Here is a 22040-nt window from a genome sequence, read left to right as displayed (position 1 = left end):
AACTCTGAAAGTATGGGCTGAAGCTGGGAGGAAAAAACTCTCTGGAGTTTGTCTGTTTCTGCAATGTTACTAGTACAGTGGGTGCAAGAATTCAGATCTTTTTACTTTCCTCAGGGATATATTAACTGGTATCACCTGAATCCTCCTTGAGATCCTGTGCCCATCAGTGCATAAGGGCATGCTTCTTGTTTATCATACTTCAGTGTTCCTTGTAGTTTATCCAACTATGTTTCAAATTAATGTGTGTTTATTTTAACATAAATAGCTTTTTTTTTTGAGACCCTATTTCCTACATAAGTCCTATTGTAACTTGCAGAAGTCTCACTTTCACACTTGGTGGTAGGTTTTACTCTCCTACTGTACTTTGAATTTGCCTAGCATTTTCAGAATAGGAAAGAATAGAAACCAAAACAGTAGTTTTGGTTTGGTTGGTTGGTTGGTTGGTTTTTTTTTTTTTTTACTTTTTCATTATATAGAATACAAAGCAAATCTTCATTTCTCTTGCTCTTCATCTGGATTTCTGTTTGCACTCTCTGTCTCTTGCTGTGAAATGTGACTGGACTGATGGGTTGAAAGAGCCAAGCTACTCCTGTGCAGCAGAACAAATGGAAGGGAAACTCTCAAAGAGTAAACAACTCCAGCAGTAATTCCACACTTGATTGAAACCTAGAAGTGTCAGACAACCCTGTTGGACCTTGATTTGATACAGTGAAGTGAGTCATTTTTTTCTCCTATTCAGAGTAGCACCTGTGCATGTGTTTAACTGTTTTGTTGACTCAGCTTTGGTTTATCATAGCCATGTGGTATTTGATTTTATGCAAGCTTTTAAACCGTACTGCTGCACCGAATGTCTGAGTACATCCAGAGCTGGATATTGTTTTTCTTCATGCTTTCTTCAAGTCCAGTGTTAATGGAGTGGAGAGTTATAATTTGGTTTTCCTCATCTCATTTATAGGGAGTGTGCAAGAGATTAAGGTCAGAGAGGCTAATTTTCCATTTTGGATGTGAGGTTTTGTGCTTTGTTTTAGCTGGTAGTAGGGGAAGGATTTGTGTTGCTTTACATCTTCTTACAGGGAAGTTACTTTTTGACTGCACTTATTGCATTTTTGTGGTTCCTAAAGCCCTGTACTTCTGGGTAAAGTCTTCACTGCAGGGTGGTCTGTCTGATATACAATAAAGCAAATGTCCTTCATCCTTGCACAATGAGGGAGGCAGCAGCTTGACCATCAAAAACTGAGCTGAAACCTTTATTTTATCTTTGCGATAGCGAAGATTTTCTAGAGAAACCCAAAAGTTAGTCTGGATTTTGGGCAGGATTCAACCTACTGTGATTGCATTGTCATCACTCAAACCAGGAATGCATCATGACTGTGAAGTCTTTTAAAGTCATATGCTCTAAACAGCAGTGTCGTATCTGGCTTGTCAGACATCAGCAACTTCTTTCTTGACTGTGTTTCCTCCAAGCCTGGTAGCAGAGTTGTCAACTATGTTGAAGAATTAATAGGGCTGTGTCATTTTTTTGGTTTTGGCACTTGAGCCTGTGTCTTGTTCTGCTGTCGCCTACATTGGAAAGTTGAAAGTAATTTTAGTTGTGGATGCTCCTTTTGAGACTCGAGAAGTGTGGCTCCTCTGAAATAGTGAGAAGTTTTTCACAGTTGGTAAATAATTTCAACCAATGAATCAAAATATATTTCTTAGGGGTCAGAAGGGAGGAATTTAGATTCCTGCTTCAAATAATATGCTGCTATTTTAGTGTTCTGTTACATTCTATAAGGTCAGACATCACTAGGACTCTGTTTTGTAAATCTGGCTTATTTCATCAATTATTGTTTTCTTCTGACCCCTTTTATATTATCCTGTCATATTCTTGTCTGTATTACTGCATCACAGGCTGATACAGAATTGAAGATGTATAGGTGCATGCAGAGGAAGAGTCTCTATGTTCAAACGGTGGGCTATCACACACTCATGATTAGCCAGGCTGAGCAAAAGGATTACTTTGTTCTGTGGATTTGTGGTGCAATAGGGTTGCAGGTCTCAAGCTGAGTTCCCTCTCTTGTACTTTGGATCATTAGTCTGTATTGGGATGGAGAAGGTTGAGTGTAGCAGTCACTTTTTTTGGTTTTGGCCTGTCATAGAAGGTGTCTGGTCATTTTAATATTTTAATCTGTGCTGAACATCACTTCAGCATAGCAGTGGTTATGTGAGCATTCATCTCTGCTGGTAGCCACAAAATGAATATACTGTTGTTGTATAGACAAAGATGAACCTTATCAATCTGATGTGTTGAAAACATGAAAGCATGAAAGCAGTGTCTCACCAGTTGTGTCTTAAAATTGGTACTCTTTTCCCTCTTCCTCCTTTTTTTTTTTTGTAGTGGTAAGACCACCTTTACAGCACTATAGAAACTGAAGAGTGAAGCTTTAGCTTGCCCTGTAAGTTCAGATTGGTAATGTACTAATTTAACATTAAGGTAGTCATACAGTTGAAATCTAGTTTATTTTTATATCCTTTTTTCCCCCTCTCTCCTAGCTATATATTATTACATTCAGGTGCCTTAAGCACGTTACTGTTTGCATTCAGTTATTCCACTGCTGTCCCCAGTTTCCTATCCTCGGTATTACTGCAACTGTCTACTGTGTGTTTTCCCCCTACCTTTTGCATTATCTCTTCAAGGCTTAAGAATTCTTTGCACTTGTGTGATCTCATACAACATCAGAGCTATGGAGCCTGTATGTAAATGTAACTTCTTTTAATAATCCCCTTGAGTTTTTACCAACTGGTTCAGATGACTAACCAGTCATCTGGATACAAGGGTGTTCTGGGTACTAGAAGCTTGTTTGTTCAAAGGTACCTTAACTGAAAAATAAAATGTAAAGGGACACCACATCTGTAAGTATAAGCAAGAGGGTGAGGGGAGCACAGTTATGGTTGAGCTTTCAGCCTTAATTCTGGATTTCAAGAGCTCTGAATGCTTGATTTGTTAGCATTAATGTTGCACTAACTTAGGGTATTTTTGCATGAGAGTGTGTGTGTTTAACCAACTAAGCATGAAATCCCTTGCCTCTGTTTGTCCCTATTAAATAGTGGCAACAAAAGAAACAGACAGGAGATGGGTCCAGAACAAAGCAGAAATAATGGAGTATTTCACCCCAAAAAGGAGAGTGAAACGAAGTACAATGAGAGGGCAAAGACAGACTCAATGGCCAGAGGCAGTGTAGTGTGTTGGAGAGAGTAGTAATTCAGGGACACTTGCTGCCTAGAGCTTCAATCTCTGAGTGGCACATATATCAGAAGTGTTTGGCCACCCCTGCTATAGACACAATATTTAATGCTTTTCCCAGAAGAAATCTCTGTAGGGCTTTAAAGGGACGCTGTCTAGGGTTGTCAGCTCAAATACAGATCTAGCTAAAACTGGAATCATCTGGTTGGGATAGAAATCTGTAAGCAGGAGTAGGCCCAGTTAACTTCTTCCCTTAGTTCTTGTATATGTTTTTCGTGCACATGCAACGTGCACACGCACATACAAGTAAAATGAAAGCATCAGTGCTGCTGTGAATATTGCAGCTTTCTGCAGGATGCAGCACCTGGTTGCTTGGTTTCTTGGATTAATAACATCCTTTTTTTCCAAAACCAGCTAAATGCAAGCACTTTTTAAAGATACTGTGTTCCTGTACAGAACTTTAGAATCTGCTCATTCATTTAAAACAAAAATAATTAAACTCTGACTGTCCCTTGCCTGCTTCTTCTCATGATCCAATGGCTATAAAGAGTTTTGAGTGTGATGTTCTCAAAAATAATGAAAACTGATACTTTGTTTGACTTATCTGTCTCTGTAAAGTAAGGTCTTACCCAGATATGATGGAAGGATTCCAAAAAATGTTCCTTTTTTGGTTTCTAGCAGTGGGGCTGAAAATGTAGACACCCAACATTTTGGTGACTATGCCAGCTAGTTTTGCTTGACCCTATAGCTGAGGCAGTCAAATGTTTTCTTTCTCTCATCTCCTACACTCCCTCTTTGTGGCCTTACTTGGTTTCGGAGTTTGTTTTGTAATACCTACATGGCAGCCTTTTTTGGGACAGTCACTCATCGAGCAAATCAGGTTTGGAATCAATGAAAGCGACTTCCAGGTCCGTATCTGGCAAGCGTTTCAAGACCAGTCAGACTTAATTCAAGTTTCTGTTACACCCTTTCAGTTGTCCAAACTGGTGTAGTGGAAACTACACCATTTTGGAAGGGATTAGAGCAGTAGTTGTGAATTGAACAACTCTCTCAATGTTTTTGATATATTTGTGGTTTGGATTTCAGAAATGGCTTCTTTAGTTACTAATACACATTTCTTGCAGTTCTGTGCATTTCAGACCACACTGTGATGTGACGATGTCTTAAATAATGGTATAGCTGTAGTCCATGCTCTATAAAATATTTCAGGATGCATTTGCTTTCTATAATCAAAAGCAGAATATAGGATGCAATTTTATTCACTTGGTCATTCACAATGAATTTTCTACTTTTCATGAATCTTGTGCAGGTACTGTATGCAGCTACCAAATGTGTGATAATAGATGTTTAGTCTCTATAGTGGAAGCTTAAACAGACCAGACTTTTTTAGTGGCCAAGTAACTTTAAGCTACTGAGGGAACCGGAGAACAGCAATCAGACTGTATAGTGACATTTCCAAAGGAAGAGATCCTCATTGAACTTCAGTTAAGAGGCTTGCAAAAAAGCTTATGAAATTAAAAATATGTTGCTGCAAGTATCCCCTAAAATGTGCTTGTAGAACTCATGTCAGCCAGTGGTAAGTGCTATACATAGCAGCTTAAATTTCAGCAGCTTTTTGAAGCTAGAATATTAAAGTCTGTTTTCACTCTAATGAAACAAAAATATCTACTGAAGGAAATTAGCTTCGCAGAAGGACAAAGTCATGAATATAATAAAGATAGAGCAATCATCGAATAAAATACGAGAGTGTTCTGGAGGGAGTAATTTCTCTGTCTTCTGGGATCCTGTATCTGCTGTATCTCAGGGACTTTGATACCTTTCATAATTGTGTTTCCTGGAGAAGGATGAGTGAGGGAGTGATGGGTCTGTGTATGCTGGTTTGGACATGAGCTGGCTTTTTGATCACATGTTTAATCAGCAGCAAGTAGAGGTTCTGCAGATTAAGTTAGGATTAAGGAATCTGCACTAAACAGATACTGAACTTAACAAAACTAGCCTGTGGAGCCCCTCTGTCACCCACAGAGCCTCCATATGTGTTCTACAAAGAGATAGTTATCTTTGACAGAACTGCAGATTATTAAACAGAGTCAGGGCTGCAAGAGTTGTGTCTGGTTGCATAAGAACTGGCACAGTGTCTGGCCAGAGAGAAGCACAGACTTTCATCAGCTCATCTGTTCCTTTATGTTTTTCAATAGGAAATCAAGAAGTTGTCGCAAAGATGCAGTGGTGAGAGGGACAAATTGAATGCTTTTTAAAGGCTGGCTGCAAAGGGCCTGACACACAGCCTTGGGAGCTCTGGCAAGCTTCGAAGAATTTTGTGGCCTTCAGCATGATATCCACTAAGTGGAAACTCTGTTTGAAGGAGCTTATTTTGTGCAATGAACTCAACTGGCCTTTCCCACTTAAGTACCAGAGTAGAAAATTTGCTGTGGCTTTGTAGAGCCTGTGAGATAAGTATAAACTGACGTCAGTGAATAAAGCTAGAAGGCATGTTTACTGTGTTACAGACGGACACAGAAGGGCAGACCTTAAGAAAGGGGAAAGTTAGTCAAAATTTAATAGAGGCAAAGCTTTTAACATCTATTACATTTGTTCAGATTAACTACTACTGTAAATGTTTTTACTCCTAAAATATTTCCTCTCACATTTTCAAAAGGTATTGAAGGAATTTTGTAATTTTCTCTGTACTTGCTGTCTTTTGCTTTAAATCAACGAAGACTGTTCGGCAATATGTATGACCTACCATCTACCATTTTTAAATTTTTACATAAAAAGTTTCCACATCATGTATAAAGGTCTGATGAATCTTTAAGCCAAGGGCTTAAAGTACCTTTTGGGTGAGCTTGGTATACTTTGGCAATACTATTCAAGAGATGAGAGCAGAACTCTAGAGCAGTCTTTGTCTATGAGTTTTTTTTATTCTTATACTGTGATTAATTTATACTCCTCCAGAGGAAGTGAGGGATCTGTATATCTTTTACTAGAACTATGTCCAGCAAATACTGTTTCTCTGCAAGTTGTACTCTTTAGCAGCTGATATTGCAAGGTAAAATATCTGACAAAGCAAGCCAAGGAAGGACATCAGAGGAGCACATCTCTGTTTCTTTCCTGTGACAACAGGTAGAGCTTGGCTAGCAGCTGCTTAGGTGCTTCCCTGATGTTCACACCAGGTATTGCATGAAATTAACACAGGAAGCAAATTCATGCCTACACCACTGCAGAGTTGATAGGTCATGTGCCTCCCTATGCCTACTGTATGCCCTGTACGTCTGCTGTACATGCTGTCAGGAAATGGTCTGAGAGAAGTGACATCCAGCTCCGTGAAGTTTAGGTCAAAAGTTAACAGATATATTTGTGTTTTCTTATGAAGCTGTTCTAGATTTTCTGAGGTGGTCTCAGCCTCTTAACTATAGGTTTTGTTAAAATAGAAAGTTTGAATAATTATTTGCTTCTTTCCAATGCCTTTAAATTTATAAACTTGATTTTTAGAACTTTGTTGAATAAACATTTTCAAAAAAGTAACATCTTCCTTTTTGGTTTTGCTTTGTTTGTTTTTCCCTACCCTGGCAGTGTTTTAGAGCACTTTGCTGCAAGGGACCACCGCCACCACGACCTGAATATGACTTGGTTTGCATAGGCCTCACTGGTTCTGGCAAGACAAGTCTTCTGTCACAGCTTTGCGGTGAAAGCCCGGAGAATATAGTGTCTACCACAGGTAGGATGCTGCCTTAATTCCATGGTATGCTGCAATATTTCCCAGAGGTAACTTTTGAAATGTATCACAGAGGTGGTAGAGAATTTAGGCTTAGTAATCTTTCTTTCGAAAGTAGGTAATGGATTGCTTTAAAGCTTCCACTACTTACTTTTTCCTTCTTTGGTCATATACTGGGGACTGTCTATGAAAACATAAAATTTTGGATGTGTATAAAGTCAAAACTTTTGTTGTGATGTAATGAAGTAGAACCATTGGAAACAAACAGTACCAATGTAGTATAAACATATTAAAAGGTTTCTTTCTTGTCTTTTTATTTTTTGTTTTTTTTTTTTTTTTTTTTTTAAAAGCAGTCTTGTTACATGGACAGAAAAGAGAAGAGTGTGCTATAACATAGAATGGGACAGTGATGGTTTGAAACCTTATTGCGATTTATTTCTTCTCATACTTGGTATATGCTAGTAACCAAAAGAATAAATGTAATGGGAATGATTTTTCTGGTGATAATTCTTACTTTTTAGATCAGCAAAGAGACTTGCTTATGTCGTAAGGGCAGGTTGAGATCAGACATTCAGTTTACAGGAAGTTTCAGTTGCATTGAGAAGATACATAAAAAAAGACACAACAACACAGATAAAAGGTATCATAAGTTCAAAACATTTGAGTATGCGTGCAGGTACACATGAACCAGAATGCTTATTACTGAGAAGGCTATTTTGCTTTAAAAAGCAAAACAAAAACTAATGACCTGCCCAAAACCTAAACAGCATCAGAAAAAAAAAAACAACAAAACCCAACAAAACAAAACCCAGAAATAAACATGTGGAGCAAGAAAAAAGAATACTTGGCTGCCAAGTTCAGAAAGAGGATGGATTAGATCACAGAGATGGAGGAAATCTGATTCTGTGGCCATAATAGTTTACTAAGGTTGATTTGCCAAGGGAACAGATAGTGAGTGCTGTGCAAGTAACCCGTGTTTATACTTACATGGCTTTGTATTGTAGCTGTGGTTCACAGGCTTAAATTGTATGTCCCTTAGCAACCCTAATTGGTTTTCAGTGTATCTCTGTTTACATTACAAGAGCATAAAGTTATTTAATACAACTGTAAGTAAACAAAGTAAAACAGGTGCAAGAAAATACCAGATTTTTTTTTTCCTGCAGTGAACCATTAACTCATTGCCTTCACAGTGGTGTTACTGGAAATGTTAAAGAGATCTCACACTTCATTGAATGGCAAAGTTAGCAGTGCGTAACTTGAAAAGTTGGAAGAAAACTGTAGAATAATTCAGCCTTTATATTTTTCTCTCCCCCCCAACTTAATTTTTTAGAGTTCACCTTAAATAAGTGCAAATTATACTTTAACACTTTAGATCCTGAAAGAAAGAGTAACAGCAATGTATGCAGCAGTATAGATCCATCAAAGGAAATAATGATTTTTTTTTTAATTTAATTTTCCACGTTTCTACATGGTTGCCACAAAATACCATTATTTAATTAGACAGCTTGAGGAACGAAGGTAGACTCTGGTGAAAACTAGGCAGCATCCATACCAAAGTGATGCATATCTAGGCTATTAATAAATCTACCTATATGTACCATATCTGTCCTATATTAGAAAATACTGTTGAGGATCTGAGAGTACAGTGTGACAACTTCTCCGCTGAGTTTTCAAACAATAACCTGTATTTTCCTTTTTCTCATCAATGCCACACAGATCCATTCCAGTTTTTCCTCCTTTCTAGGAAGAGTTTAGGGTTTGTTTCAAGACAACAACAACAAAAATGCTTCATAATTATTCCCTACAGATTCTTTTTCCATTTTCCTTTACACTGGAGTACTCAAATATCTTATTGGTCTGATCTGGGAAAAAAATAATCTTATTTCTGTTAAGTGATAGGTAATAAACTTGAAGTGAAAGACTTTTTTTCAAAACTCCCTTACTTGGTTCACAGGTATGTAATCATGTTGAAACCACTTGTGCTAAATGGAAATAAATTCAATGTCTATCTGGATATTTTATGCTGAAAGAGTAGACATTTTTTTCCCATATAAAGTGATACATACATTTATATGTATGCACTAAACATGCAGAATTTATATTAATGGATTGCTGTGAGCTTTTCACATTACCTTTCTATTGGCTGTCTGAATTTTCAGTTAAGGGAAAACATCACACTTCTGGAAGTTTTTAACTTTTAAGCATACAACAGACTAATAGAGGATTCATAGGTGCTTCTAGTGTGTTTGTAACCATTTTAATATATACTATTTAGATCAATAAAAGGATCTTTCTGTTAACAGCATGGACAGAAGGGTTAATACTCTAGCTGTAACCAAAACCTGTGAAGTTTAAATGTAAGAAAACAGTGATTTGAATTGCATGTTAATCGTCCAAGTCTCCTAAAAATTGAGGAAGGATTACTTCATATTACTGGTAGTCTGAAATCTAAGCTGGTAGTTCCAGATACATTAAAAGATGATTTTATAAAGATATCATAGAATCATAGAATCATAGAATAGTTAGGATTGGAAAGGACCTCAAGATCATCTAGTTCCAACCTGCCATGAGCAGGGACACCTCACACTAAACCATATCACCCAAAGCTTCATCCAACCTGGTCTTGAACACTGCCAGGGATGGAGCATTCACTACCTCCTTGGGCAACCCATTCCAGTACCTCACCACGCTAACAGTAAAGAATTTCTTCCTTATATCCAGTCTAAACCTCTGCTGTTTAAGTTTTAATCCGTTACCCCTTGTCCTACCACTACAGTCCCTAATGAAGAGTCCCTCACCAGCATCCCTGTAGACCCTCTTCAGATACTGGAAAGCTGCTCTGAGGTCTCCATGCAGCCTTCTCTTCTCCAGGCTGAACAGCCCCAACTTTCTCAGCCTGCCTTCATATGGGAGGTGCTCCAGTCCCCTGATCATCTTCGTGGTCCTCCTCTGGACTTCTTCTAACAGTACCATGTCCTTTTTATGTTGAGGACACCAGAATTGCACACAATACGCCAAGTGGGGTCTGACGAGAGCAGAGTAGAGGGGCAGGATCACCTCCTTCGACCTACTGGTCACGCTCCTTTTGATGCAGCCCAGGATACAGTTGGCTTTCTGGGCTGTGAGTGCACACTGAAGCTGGCTCATGTTCACTTTCTCATTGACTAACACCCCCAAGTCCTTCTCCGCAGGACTACCATGAATTTCCTTTTTGCTCACCCTGTAGCTGTGCCTGGGATTGCTTTGACCCAGGTGTAGGACCTTGCATCTGTCATGGTTAAACTTCATGAGGTTGGCATCAGCCCACCTCACAAGCATGTCAAGGTCCCTCTGGATGGCATTCCTTCCCTCCAGCGTATCAACAGAACCACACAGCTTGGTGTCATTGGCAAACTTGCTGAGGGCGCACTCAATCCCACTGTCCATGTCAGCGACAAAAATAGTAAACAAGACCGGTCCCAAAACTGATTCCATACTAACTCCTTAGCAAGTGATAGGTGGCTTGGATGGAAGTTTTGTGCTGAATTTTATGTGTGCCAACTATTTAATAGTATAATTGCAAATGTTATTGTTTGCACTGATTTATTACTTTTCCCCTTCCTTATAACTGATATTTTAAAACAACACAATGAAACAGAATTTTATATGCAAAATCCTGGTTATTGTTGAAAAATATAGTCTTTTCTGAATGTATGCAGTTGATTGCAAATGGCCGCTTTAACAAATAACTTACTGTTACTCTTAATTTCTCTTCTCAGGTTTTAGTATAAAAGCAGTGCCATTCCAGAATGCCATCTTGAATGTGAAAGAACTTGGAGGTATATCATTTATATATTTATATGATAATATGATTATAAAAACATGCAGTGTCTAAGTCTTATCATAGCAGACTGTTACTTGTTTTAAATTTAAAAATTATAAATCCATGTAGATGGAATTTAAAACCTGTGTTTCTTCAGATAAAGTTGGGAATAAGTCAGTACATATGCTGACTACAAAGAACAAAAAGTAAAGGCAGGAGGAACAGAAGGCGCTGTGATGTGAAGGAACTGTGATGTATCTCTTTAATGTGATTTCTTGGGCTACAGTGGTTGAGTTATACAGAAATACAAACTGGACTGTAACTGTGGTACAAATCAAGCAGCAGCTTGTGGAAGTGTGTTCCCAGTGTTTATTGTATGTATAAGCTTTTACTTATGAGCATTGGCTCAGGTAACTGTGCAAGCATTTAGCAAGACCAATATGTTTGCTGCACCACTGAAAATGTTGCAAAGGCAGCTAACATCCAGTATTGTTTGATATTTGTTCGCTTGTTGAATTTGTGGCTTTTGGAGGCATGGTTGTTCTGTGATTGTGTTTCTTCTTAATTATCTGTATACAGGTAAGCTATTTAGCTGCCCAGTTCTGCCCCTGAGTCTTAAGTGATCAAGAGGTAATTCTGGTAAAAGGAAGAAAACATTCTTTTAATGAGAGTGCTTGTGGAGTCTAATTTCATCTAATGTTCCTCTAATTAAAAAAAAACCCCAACACTTAGATCTTCATATTGTAGAATTTCTGTAGATCTTCTTTATTGCCTGTGTAAATACAGTAGAATGAATCTTGTTCATTAGATTTCCAGCAAGGTTGAAACCTCTCTTAAATGCTCTGGGGTTGAAGTTAACTTGGTTCCTGAAGCAAGTTTCATGAGATGAAATGAAGTTTTTATCATGGTTGTCTTACCTGAAATTGTTTCAAGAATATGCTTTGAGATAAGCACATATTATATTTCGTTTTTACTACCATTGATCCATGGATTTAAACCTACATGTTCTTGCTTGAGCCTGTATACTATAAACAAAGCAGAAGTTTTTTCATAAAGGGCATCTACAGGGATATTGTTGGTTGCACTTGAGTATATTATCTACATCATAGAATCACAGAATGGTTTGGTTTGGAAGAGACCTTAAAGATCATCCAGTTCCAACACCCTGCCATAGGCAGGGACACCTTCCACTAGACCAGGTTGCTCAAAGCCTCATTCGTGTGGACTTAGGTCACTGGGAATCTCTTGGGTTCTTTTGGTTTTTTTTTTTTTCACAAGTTGAATCATTTGCAGCCCATTTATATATTCTGCTGCCAAATGTCTGTGAAATACATAATTTGTATAGGTCAATGCAAGTTTTCCATGAAGAATTGAATCTGAGTGTTCTGCAGCAGATCCTTGTTATAGAGACTTCCTTAACCTTTTCTGATCATACAACTTTTATGCAGGTATGTGTATTAGGAGAAACCTTATCTCAGTGGAGTGCTTTAATGTCTCATGACAGGATGTCCTGAAGTAATCCAGAATATTTGATTTTTCACCGATTTATCTCTTCCCAAAGACCAAAAGACTGTTAGAATTCTTTTACTCCACCTTTATATTTCTTTTCCCTTTAACTATGACTGTTTACATGTCTGTACTTAGAAATGACATTGTCTGTTTTTTCTGAGATACCGGATAAAAATAATAGAATCATACCATGATTTTGGTTGGAAAAGACCTTAAGATCATCTAGTTCCAAGTCCCCTGCCATAAGCACGAGCTTCACATAGATCATGTCACCCAAGCCTCTGTCCAGCCTGATCTTGAACACTGCCAGCTTTTCGTTGCCTAGGTAAGGGAGCTAAGGCAAGCTTCCCAAAATTTATTATTCTTCCAAAAGCTGGTGGTCAGCGTTTAATCTTCTATTTGGGAGATATTTTCCTGTTTGATGGACGTAAAGCCTGAGCTTTCTGCTCTCTTGCTCTCTTTATGTGAAAATAAGCAGAAATCATACTGTTGAAGGTTCTTATATTCAGCAGCCAAGCAGTTACATGAAAAAGATGCTGACTGCAGAGTATCCTTTTTGTTTGGTTGAAAGCAGTATCCTTCCTCGAGGTTGAAGATGCTGCTAGTTTTTACTGTGCTGATTGCCTCTGGAGCTGCTAATGAAGCTGGGATTTATTTCTTAATTTCTGCAGGGATTCTAAATTTTCAGCCAAAGCGTATAGAAAAATCTTTCTTCTTTTGTCTCTTCCAGGTCTGGCTGTCTGATTGTCTCTTCATCAGCCTTTAGGATTAGAGACAGAGAGCAAAGTTTGCTATATTCTTTTTGCAGTAATATTTTTTTTAAATACGTGATACTAGGACATATATATATAGATATAAATATAAATACCCTATTTCTGATTATTTTTTTAATTGTATTTGTCTCCTAAACCAGGCTGAATTCCTACCAGGAAATGGAGGTTTTATCCAGTTTCATTAATGTTAATTGTGTTACTTAAAAATATTTTGACCCTGAATAAGTAAGAAAATAAGTAGCTCTCAAATCGAACATGGGCCTGCTTGAATTACTCGGAAGAGGGTCTTGCTTTTCTTACTAACCAAATTGAACTGCCTTTTCTCTAAATTTCTACTTTCATATACCAATAATGACTTCCTGCTCCCTGAGAAATAAAAAAAAACAACCCAAACTCAAAACCCCAACACACTTTATTACGAAAAATTTAGTCCATAAAATAATATGTGTAATTTAGATTACTGTGAAGCCGTGCTGTGTCCTTGCCTGCATTCTTTCAGAATGTACTCTTACCAGGATAACTGGAAATACCTCTATATTATGCATCTCAGCTGAGTAATGGTACAGAAATTACAAATTTGATTTTCTGTTCTGGTGCCACAAATTCTGGTAGGAATTAAGGTTGAAATTATGTATGATAAACATACTCGAGGGTGTGGAAAGACTGCAGAAATAAAGCAGATGATAACATTTGTTGTTCAGAAGGTTCTGACAGTGTTTGGCTGAAAGAAGTTTGGGATGCTTAATGCTGAGGTTTATACTTAAGACAGAGAATGAAGATGCAAAGGCAATAGAAAGCTTTTTCTTTGGTTCTGACAGATTCCAGCTTGGAGACCTGAAACCACCATTTATTGAGTATGTTTATTAATTTGCTGTTACAATGCTGTCATAACAGAATGCAAAGTCAAAATGTATGTTGTGACGTAGATATGTATTTAGGCCTATATCAAGATTTTAGCTCTGTTCTCAAGATTTTAGCTTCATTCTGGAAGTCACATAATAATTACAGTTGCTTTTTTTAGAATACGTCTACTTCATAATTTAGTTTGCTATCTTGTAAATACAGGCTTAGAAACTACTGAGAGATGCCAAATACTGAGCTTGGTCAAACTTAAAAGAATTATTCTGGACGTGAACATCTCTTTTTCTCCTTAGCAAGTTTAAAAATACTAAGAACATGTTACAGGGTTTAGTAACATTCTCTGTTTTATGTACTAAAATATATTGTCATATGTTTGTGTTACATCTTTGTAATCCACCAAAGGCCTTTTTCACAAGCATACAGACTACACGTTGCGTAGTCATCTTTGAAACTTCATTTAAGACATAGCGTGTGAAGTGCATAGCAAGTGTAGAGTTGTTAATATATCAGGGATGCTCAAGTCTCCAGTTGCTTGAGCACACCCAGAAAAAGAAGGATGAGAACTGTCCTCCCCTCTGCTTAAACTTCATGACTAAAGTAATAAATTCGCATTCTTAGGCCAGCTAAATGAATTGTCTAGGTGATAGCTTGGTAAAAAAATAACTTTATATAGGATTGATTGAAGAAAGCATGTGTATTTTGCTTTAATTTGGAAGTAAAGAGCAGAAGAGAGACTAGTAGGGGGAGTCACACTTTTATGCAGTCCAAGTTGAGTGGGAAAGATGAACCCCTGAGGCAGGTGACAGCAGTTATCAAGCAGTGCCTGAACTTGTGAAAAAGTGAGGGAAAAGGGAGAAAATAATATGAGCTATTAAATAGAATTTAAAATTTGAATAGTTATGGGAAATCAATCTTCTCCTTTTCTCTGTGGAGGGGAGAGGGGAGTGCTGAACAGCCTTCTAGCAACATAGCCTCACAGAGCAGCTAAAATTTCATCTAGTTAGTCATCAGAAAACCGATACCACAAGTAAATGCCATCTTAAGTCATCTTCACAGCGATGAACTAACACAAAGCAATAAAATCTCAGTACTGTATTTAACTAAAAGGCAGTTGACACCTCTACAAAATCTGGTTGTGGAGTACATGCAATGCCATCTGCGACATAGCTGCGTCTAACAGTTTACAGAACGTCTTAGCAGATGAAATTTTTAGATGACCCTGATGAGCTGTCCAAGCTGTGAGTTGCACAGAGACATTCAGCTTCCGAAAGCATTAAAGTTAGGTCTGTTTGCTATCAATCATACTCAGCCTGCTGTTCAAATGGTGCCTAAGCCCAGGCTCTGTCACATAGTTTCCTCATTTCATAGAGAAGAGAGATCATTTGCACCTGCTTATGGATCTCGTTAACATGACTCCCGAGGAAGCTTCAATAAGGATTTTCAGCATAGTGATCTTTCTGCTGTTCTTTGGAAATCCTGTCCTTTTGTACAATTAGCTTTTTGCAGTGTGAATAGACAGCCCACTGCTTATCTTATTCAAAACAAGTAGGAGCCATGCTAGCGATGCCTATCAAAGCTATGTATAATATGATAAGTCAAACTCAGAATTTCCTAGTTAAGTAATTTGTGGAGCAGGGGGCTGGTTGTTTTTGCTGTTTGGATGTTTTGTGGAGAGAAAAGAAGAACCTTTGGTTTGCTAAAAAGCCTCTGCCTCCTGTTGGGCTTGCAACTATTTTCTTCTGGCTGAATCAAAGGGTAGAGCATAGCAGCCTAGTTTAGCATCCAAAATGATACCTACATTTTATGAACTCCCTGCCAAACAACAACTACAACGAAAGGCTTTATTTTTTATTCTGGACAGAAAAGACCTTCATCCTTAGAGGCTAAAGTGGATGCAAGCTTTTTTGGTCAGTCAGCAGAAGGGTTAAACAGACAGAAGTACAGAACTGTGGTTGGCTTGCTGCTTTCTTTATATACCTCTTAGTCTTAAGTGCTGTAGAGAAAGATGTGTTTTGAGCCTTATTTGAGATTACCTGCACTGTTACTGGAGGTGTGACTGAAGCTCGGCGGAGGATACATCTGTGTGCTGGCAGCAGTTGTTGGCTAGGGAGTTGTGCTGGTGGTTCTCAGATCCTGGCTGTTACAGAGTCCTCCAGCAGAGGTTGAGGAAGGGCAGAGATGGGGTATTGGGTAGAGACGAAGATGATTTTTCATGTTGCCACCATTCTTTGCCAGCTCGAGAGGCCTTACTGCCTTACTGTGTGTCTGTGCCTTACCAATAAAAAAAGTAATTTTGAGAGTGGCTGTGACATCTGAAGTCCGGTTTAGTGTGGGATGCCACCTGCTGCAAACTTTTTAAAGCTTCAGGCTTAAGTAAATGTGAAGGGTGTTTTGCATGGCACATTACCTTCCTTTTGATATAATCTGTAAGATTTTCTAATGAACATTATGTTCTTGGCTAGAACAGGAGAATTTTGTTTCAAATTGTGTGATTTTATTGTAAGATGTAGTACATGCCTCAGTAGATCAAACTGACTTTCTGCAGGCAAGGGTAAGTACAGTGTTTTTGAAACTTTCAAGTGCTTGTTCTGACAGTTTTAAATAGCAGAGTTAGGTGGAGGTTCAAAGTTGGAGACAGCACCTAAGTTAGCTAATAGAGAAAATACTGAAGGCTCAATTTCCAGATTAATCTCACTGGGGAAGCCTGGAAGGCAGACAAGAGATGTCAGAGATTTTTTTCATAAACATCAGTTTGATAAGAAGAATGAAAATGAGTATAATAAAGTGTTTTTCTGATTTTTGTATGTATTGAATATAAAGGCACAGAATCTATTTCTCAACATTTTTTTTTTCTTTTCATGCTGTTTGTCCAGATTGTTGTTGAATTCCTGCAGTGATTACAGTTGATCTAGCAATCTCCAAATGTTCCTCTTTCAGGAACTTGCCAGTTTCCTATTGCCATTCTTTGTATACGATTGCAGGAGTGGGCTGCCTGAAGGGCTGTGATCACTTGGTCTTAAACCCTAGGAAAGTTTAAACCCTTGAGGAAGGTTTTGGTTTAGCATCTGTATTGACACTTTGCAATAAGCAGTAGTAATACAATATAGCCATTGAATGGTGACTGACATTACACCTGTGGGAAACTTCTGTATCTGTGTGTGGATGTGTCTGTCAGCATGGGCGAGTTGCATGTATATACAAAGCATGTGTTTTAGGATTTATAACTTTACTTATAAAAGCAAATAAAGTTTATTTATAAAAATAAAAGGACCTAACAGGCTGAGAAATAGCTGGTGTTAAAAAACCAAATAAATCTGTATGCTGTATTTATTAAAGGGGAATACTTGGACACCTAAATAGAGAGCATGCACGAGATAGATGAAGTATAGCCACATCTCTTAAAAATCTGTTAAGATTTCTAAGATTTCAAGTACTTTCCAGATTACCTAAGAGGACATGTCAGTTTTGATGGGAAGTGAAATTATAAACCATACATAGATTTAGAAACTATTATTTCAAAATTCTTTTAATAAGTATTTTGTGGGATGGAACACTAGGGTATATTTAAAGATTTTGCAACAATGGACAACAGATTTCTTTCTCTCTTCCTCTCCTTACTTCTCCACTCATGGTCCAGTCTTTCATGGAAAAAGATTTTGTGCTGCAGTTAACATATTCTTTAACATCTTTTTGTGGTTTTGATAATTAGAAATGGTCTATTTGATATCAGTAATTATCTATATAATTTTTTAATCAGCTATAAAACCTTCAGAATAGGTATGTGTCTTTTATTGGAGGTGAGTGGATAAGTGGTAGAAAAACTGGTTGCAGCCTGCAATCTTTTATGGCCCCAGGTTAACTGTTTTTGGTGGGAAGGAAAAAAAAGTTCTTCCCTTGATTTGAGACTATAATTTCGCTGGAGCTGTGATGTATTTTGAGGTGAACAAGAGCTTTCACACACAAGCTAGACTGTCTTGAAGCAAGGGCTACATGGCATTTGTTGTGCTCTCAATGGAGTCTTGCTGCAAGTTTGACAAGTAGCAAATTTGACGCCTTTAAATTGCTTTCAGTGACGTTTTTCTGTAATTCTATGTTGTGTTTTCCTGAAAGTACTGAAAAGGGGGAAATTGAAGGTAGCCTCAAGCACCTGTGGATGAAGGTGTAAGCAGAAGTAGTGATAGGTGAAAGGGTGATTTGCAGTTCTGCATTTTGTGTAATATTCGTACATAATTGTGCAACCTGTTTGGGAAATGCGTTAACCTGCACATAACTTGCAAACTCTTTCCCCTCCCCCCCACCCCCCCAACTTCTAAGGGGTCTTTAATAAATAGTGTTAATATGGAAATACTATACCCTTGGCTGAAAATAAAAAAAAATAATTTATTTGATATTTTAATAATTACAAATTAAAACTTTGTAAAATTTGTAACAGTTATTGAATAGATCTGCCCTGTAGTAATGCTGAATGACTGGGGGGGTTAACTGTAGCACCCTTTTGATTCCTTGTAAGGAGAGGGTATTTTTTTACTCCTTTTATGAAGGAAGTCAAGCCTATAGAGTCTTTTATAGTAAGTAGAGTGATTGTGTTATAGTATGTTTTCGTGTGTCATTGTTGTGTGTTTTGTGTCTCACCTCTTTTTTTTGTAAATGGGATGGTTTAGTCACATCACAGGACTCAACCCACTCCCATGGGTCCAATGATGAAGGAAAAAATCATATGCTCAGGCATGAGTTGTAGCTTTTGCCTGTGTCTGAGGAAAATACACTGAATGTCACATTTTAGTGAACCTTTTGCATAACATGTTCCCTAGGAGAATTTTACCTGAGCTACTTCTTTCTTTTTTTTCTGTTTTATTTTTTTAATCTTAGCTTAAGCATAAAATGGTTGAAGAAGCAGCCATGTGCTTCCAAAGCTGTAAAAAAACTCACTTGATATTAGGCTGACAAACCTAAATGCTTGTCCTGTATGTTACTATTGCTTGATAGAATATTTTGGGTACCAGTTAAATTTCTGGTTTTATTTAGAGTCTGAGTTTGTTTAGTGGAGGTACATTACATTATGGATTGCCAAAGAAGTCTGACTTTTTAATTTCCCTGTGGTAGAAATCTTCAGAAGAGATGAAAAGATTAATTCATAGGGTAGTCTGTGCTAAACTGCATCTTTAAAAACAACTGATTGGTCTAAAAACTGAGTTTGTCATGCCATAAAGAGTGATGGATCACTCATCACAAGCCAGCATTTTCTGCCCATGATAACTACTAGCTCCCTCTAGAAAAAGAGACTGAGAACAGGTTATGCTCCCTTGATATGAAGAGTTAAAACAAAAGAATATGAGCTTATTTGTCGTGTAGACATTGTGATTTCCAGTTGCTGATAGCTCTTTTCTTCTTGTCTGCTTAGTGCACATTTTTTTATTCTTAAATCTCAGGCTGTGATTTCCTCTCAATAGAAGTGTAAGCAAATTAAGAATACATCATTATTCTAATAGAACATCCTGAGGGGAACACCAGGTTTTGTTGGACATTGTCGGTTTATTCTTATAACTATACCAAGATGACTGGCCACTTCTGGAGAGAAAAGGACTGCTATGCTTTGGTGGTGTTTCTTGTGGGACAGTTGATATGGAGAAACAAAATTGAGCAGCTAAAGAACTTGAACCAAGCAGACGGGACCGTAAGATCCACAAATCAGCATACCGTTTTTCTGGCTCCAGTGTCCCATGCAGGGATCCAGATGCCTGGGTACCACAGATTCAATGCTCTGCAGTTCACCACTAATTTTTTCTCTTTAGAAATATTGCAGTTGCAAAGATAAGACTCAGGTTCTGGCAGTGACGTTTGATTGAGAAGTAGCTGGATGAAGCTTAGAGTAAGTAAGACAGCTGTTACATTGCTAGAAAAAAAAAAGATCTTCAAGGAACTGATCAGGGTGTTGGCCTTTCCCTGAAAATGATTCTCTAACAGGTTTTAAAGTAATGTGATATTTCAGATGCCTGTGACACAGCTGTGTGTGGCTATGCAAGTAGTGTCCCTCTGGCAACTTGCTGTACTCGGTTCTGACATAGACAGATGTTTGGAAAGACTGGAACATCTGACAGATGCTGTGAAATTCTTTACAAGTACAGTTGGTAGAGACTCAGGTGATACAGGAAACACAGAATCAATGCAGTCCCTCTTCTGTGCATGTAATGTTGATCTTCAGAGATTGATGATAAAATAAATGAAACAGCTGTCCTATTCCTGCATTGTTACTTTGATTCTGTTTAAATTAGTAGGGAAATTAAGCAAGATCTTGAGTAAATCCCATGATCATTTACATTTAAATAATTGACTGTTTAGCTCTCTTGCAGAAAAACTGTTCAGGTATGACTTTGGTATTCTCCAGGAAAAAAGCATGTGTTCACAGTGTTCGTTAGCCACCAAAATTGTGCTAGGTGCAGAATACAGAAACAGTGCCTAAGGTTCCAGTGTGGCTGGTACAGAGAAGACAGGAACTCCATGGAGTGAGATTTGGATACTCTTGAGTTCCATGCCTAAATGATATAGTGTAAATTCTTTTTTAGGTATTTGCTCTTCACCATTGAATCATAGAATCAGTTAGGTTGGAGAAGACTCTTAAGATCAAGTCCAACCTTTACCCTAGGACTGCCAGTTCCGCCTTTGTGGGCTTCATGTACACCTTTTTTGGGTATTTCCAGGGGCAGTGATTCTACTGCCTTCCTGAGCAGCCTGTACCAATGCCTGACCACCTTTTCAGTGAAGAACTTTTACCTAATGTCTAATCTAAACCTCCCCTGTCACAGTTTGAGGCTGTTGCCTCTTGTCTTATCGCTTGTTCCTTGGGAGAAGAGAGTGGCCACCTTCTAGCTCCATCTTCCTTTCAGACAGTTGTAGGGAGCGATAACATCCCCCCTGAGCCTTTTCTTCTCCAGACCAAACACCTCCAGTTCCCTCAGCCATTCCCCATCACACTTGTGCTCCAGACCCTTCACCGGCTCCATTGCCCTTCTCTGGACCCTCTGCAGCACCTCAATGTCTCTCTTGTATTGAGGGTCCCAGAACTGAACACGAGATTCGAGGTGCAGCCTCACCAGTGCCCAGTGCAGGGGGAGGATCACTGCCCTGGCCCTGCTGGCCACACTATTGTCGAAACAGACCAGGATGCTCTTGGCCATCTTGTCAGCCTGGGCACAAGCTGGATCATGTTCAGCTCCATCAGTCAGCACCCCCAGGTCCTTTTCTGCAGAGCAGTTTTCCAGCCACTCTGCCCCAGTCCTGTAGTATTGCAGGGGTTGATGTGGCCCATATGTAGGACCCAGCACTTTGCCTTGTTGAACCTCTTGCAATTGGTCACAGTCCATTGATCCAGCCTGTCCAGATCCCTTTGGTTAGTGACTGTCTTTCTGTTGCACAATGTATAAATTAAGCAAATATTTTCGGTATTACATCATTATAATAATTGTGTTGCATTAAATTACACTTTTGTGCCAACATTTTGCTCAGAACTTTTGTGAAGTTTTGTTTCACTAAAAAAAAAAATTGACTTTTTTTATTATCAGCACTTGGTATCTGTGTCTACGTAAAAGTTCACTTCTGTCTATCTCAGATTCAGAAAAGTGTCTGTAAAGGATCAGCCCATTTCTGCAAATCCCTCTCTTGCAGACATGTCAGGTTTTCTACTAGGGTATTGCTGCTGTTCACTTTTTAGTGTTAGTCCCCATGAGTGTAGTGCCAGATTCAGACATACAAAGAATAGCCCATATCCAAATCATAGTTTAGATAGTTTGACAGCTGTCAAATACAGACTTTTTTCCCCTACCTCAATGTTACAACATATGCTACTCCCCAAGAGAGACAAAAGCTTTCTGTGGATAACCTTATTGCTTGGCTTCTGTTGAGATGGCTGAGTGCTGCTGAACTGTGTTCTAAAAATTACTGTGGCATATAAGCCTGTACATTCACTCATGTGTCTACTGTTGGGCTTTTCCAGAATCCTTAATGTGGTTGACAGAGCAAAAGTAGTTGAAATGAATACCTTTGCCTGTTGTCACTGTAGCTTCTCATCCACTGTTCAGCTCACTGTTGTATCACCATTCTCCTCACTAAGTGTCTAATTATGTTAATAGACTTTCTGACACTTTTTTCCCCAATTATTAAGTG

At 38.3% G+C, this 22040-nt stretch overlaps 1 protein-coding gene across 1 annotated transcript in view; it reads left to right on the top strand.

Annotated features, from left to right (window-relative positions):
- The window catches only part of ARL15 (ARF like GTPase 15), a 216336-nt gene that overhangs the window by 69022 nt on the left and 125274 nt on the right, over positions 1-22040 (top strand). Inside the window, 2 exon segments of the mRNA XM_031051618.2 lie at positions 6794-6938; positions 10694-10753. Coding sequence (XP_030907478.2) covers positions 6794-6938; positions 10694-10753 — 205 coding nt within the window.

This window comes from Melopsittacus undulatus, chromosome Z, assembly GCF_012275295.1.
Source record: "Melopsittacus undulatus isolate bMelUnd1 chromosome Z, bMelUnd1.mat.Z, whole genome shotgun sequence".
Taxonomy (NCBI): Eukaryota; Metazoa; Chordata; class Aves; order Psittaciformes; family Psittaculidae; genus Melopsittacus; species Melopsittacus undulatus.
Note: the sequence above shows the minus strand (reverse complement) of the source record. Positions and strands in the feature narration are given on the sequence as shown.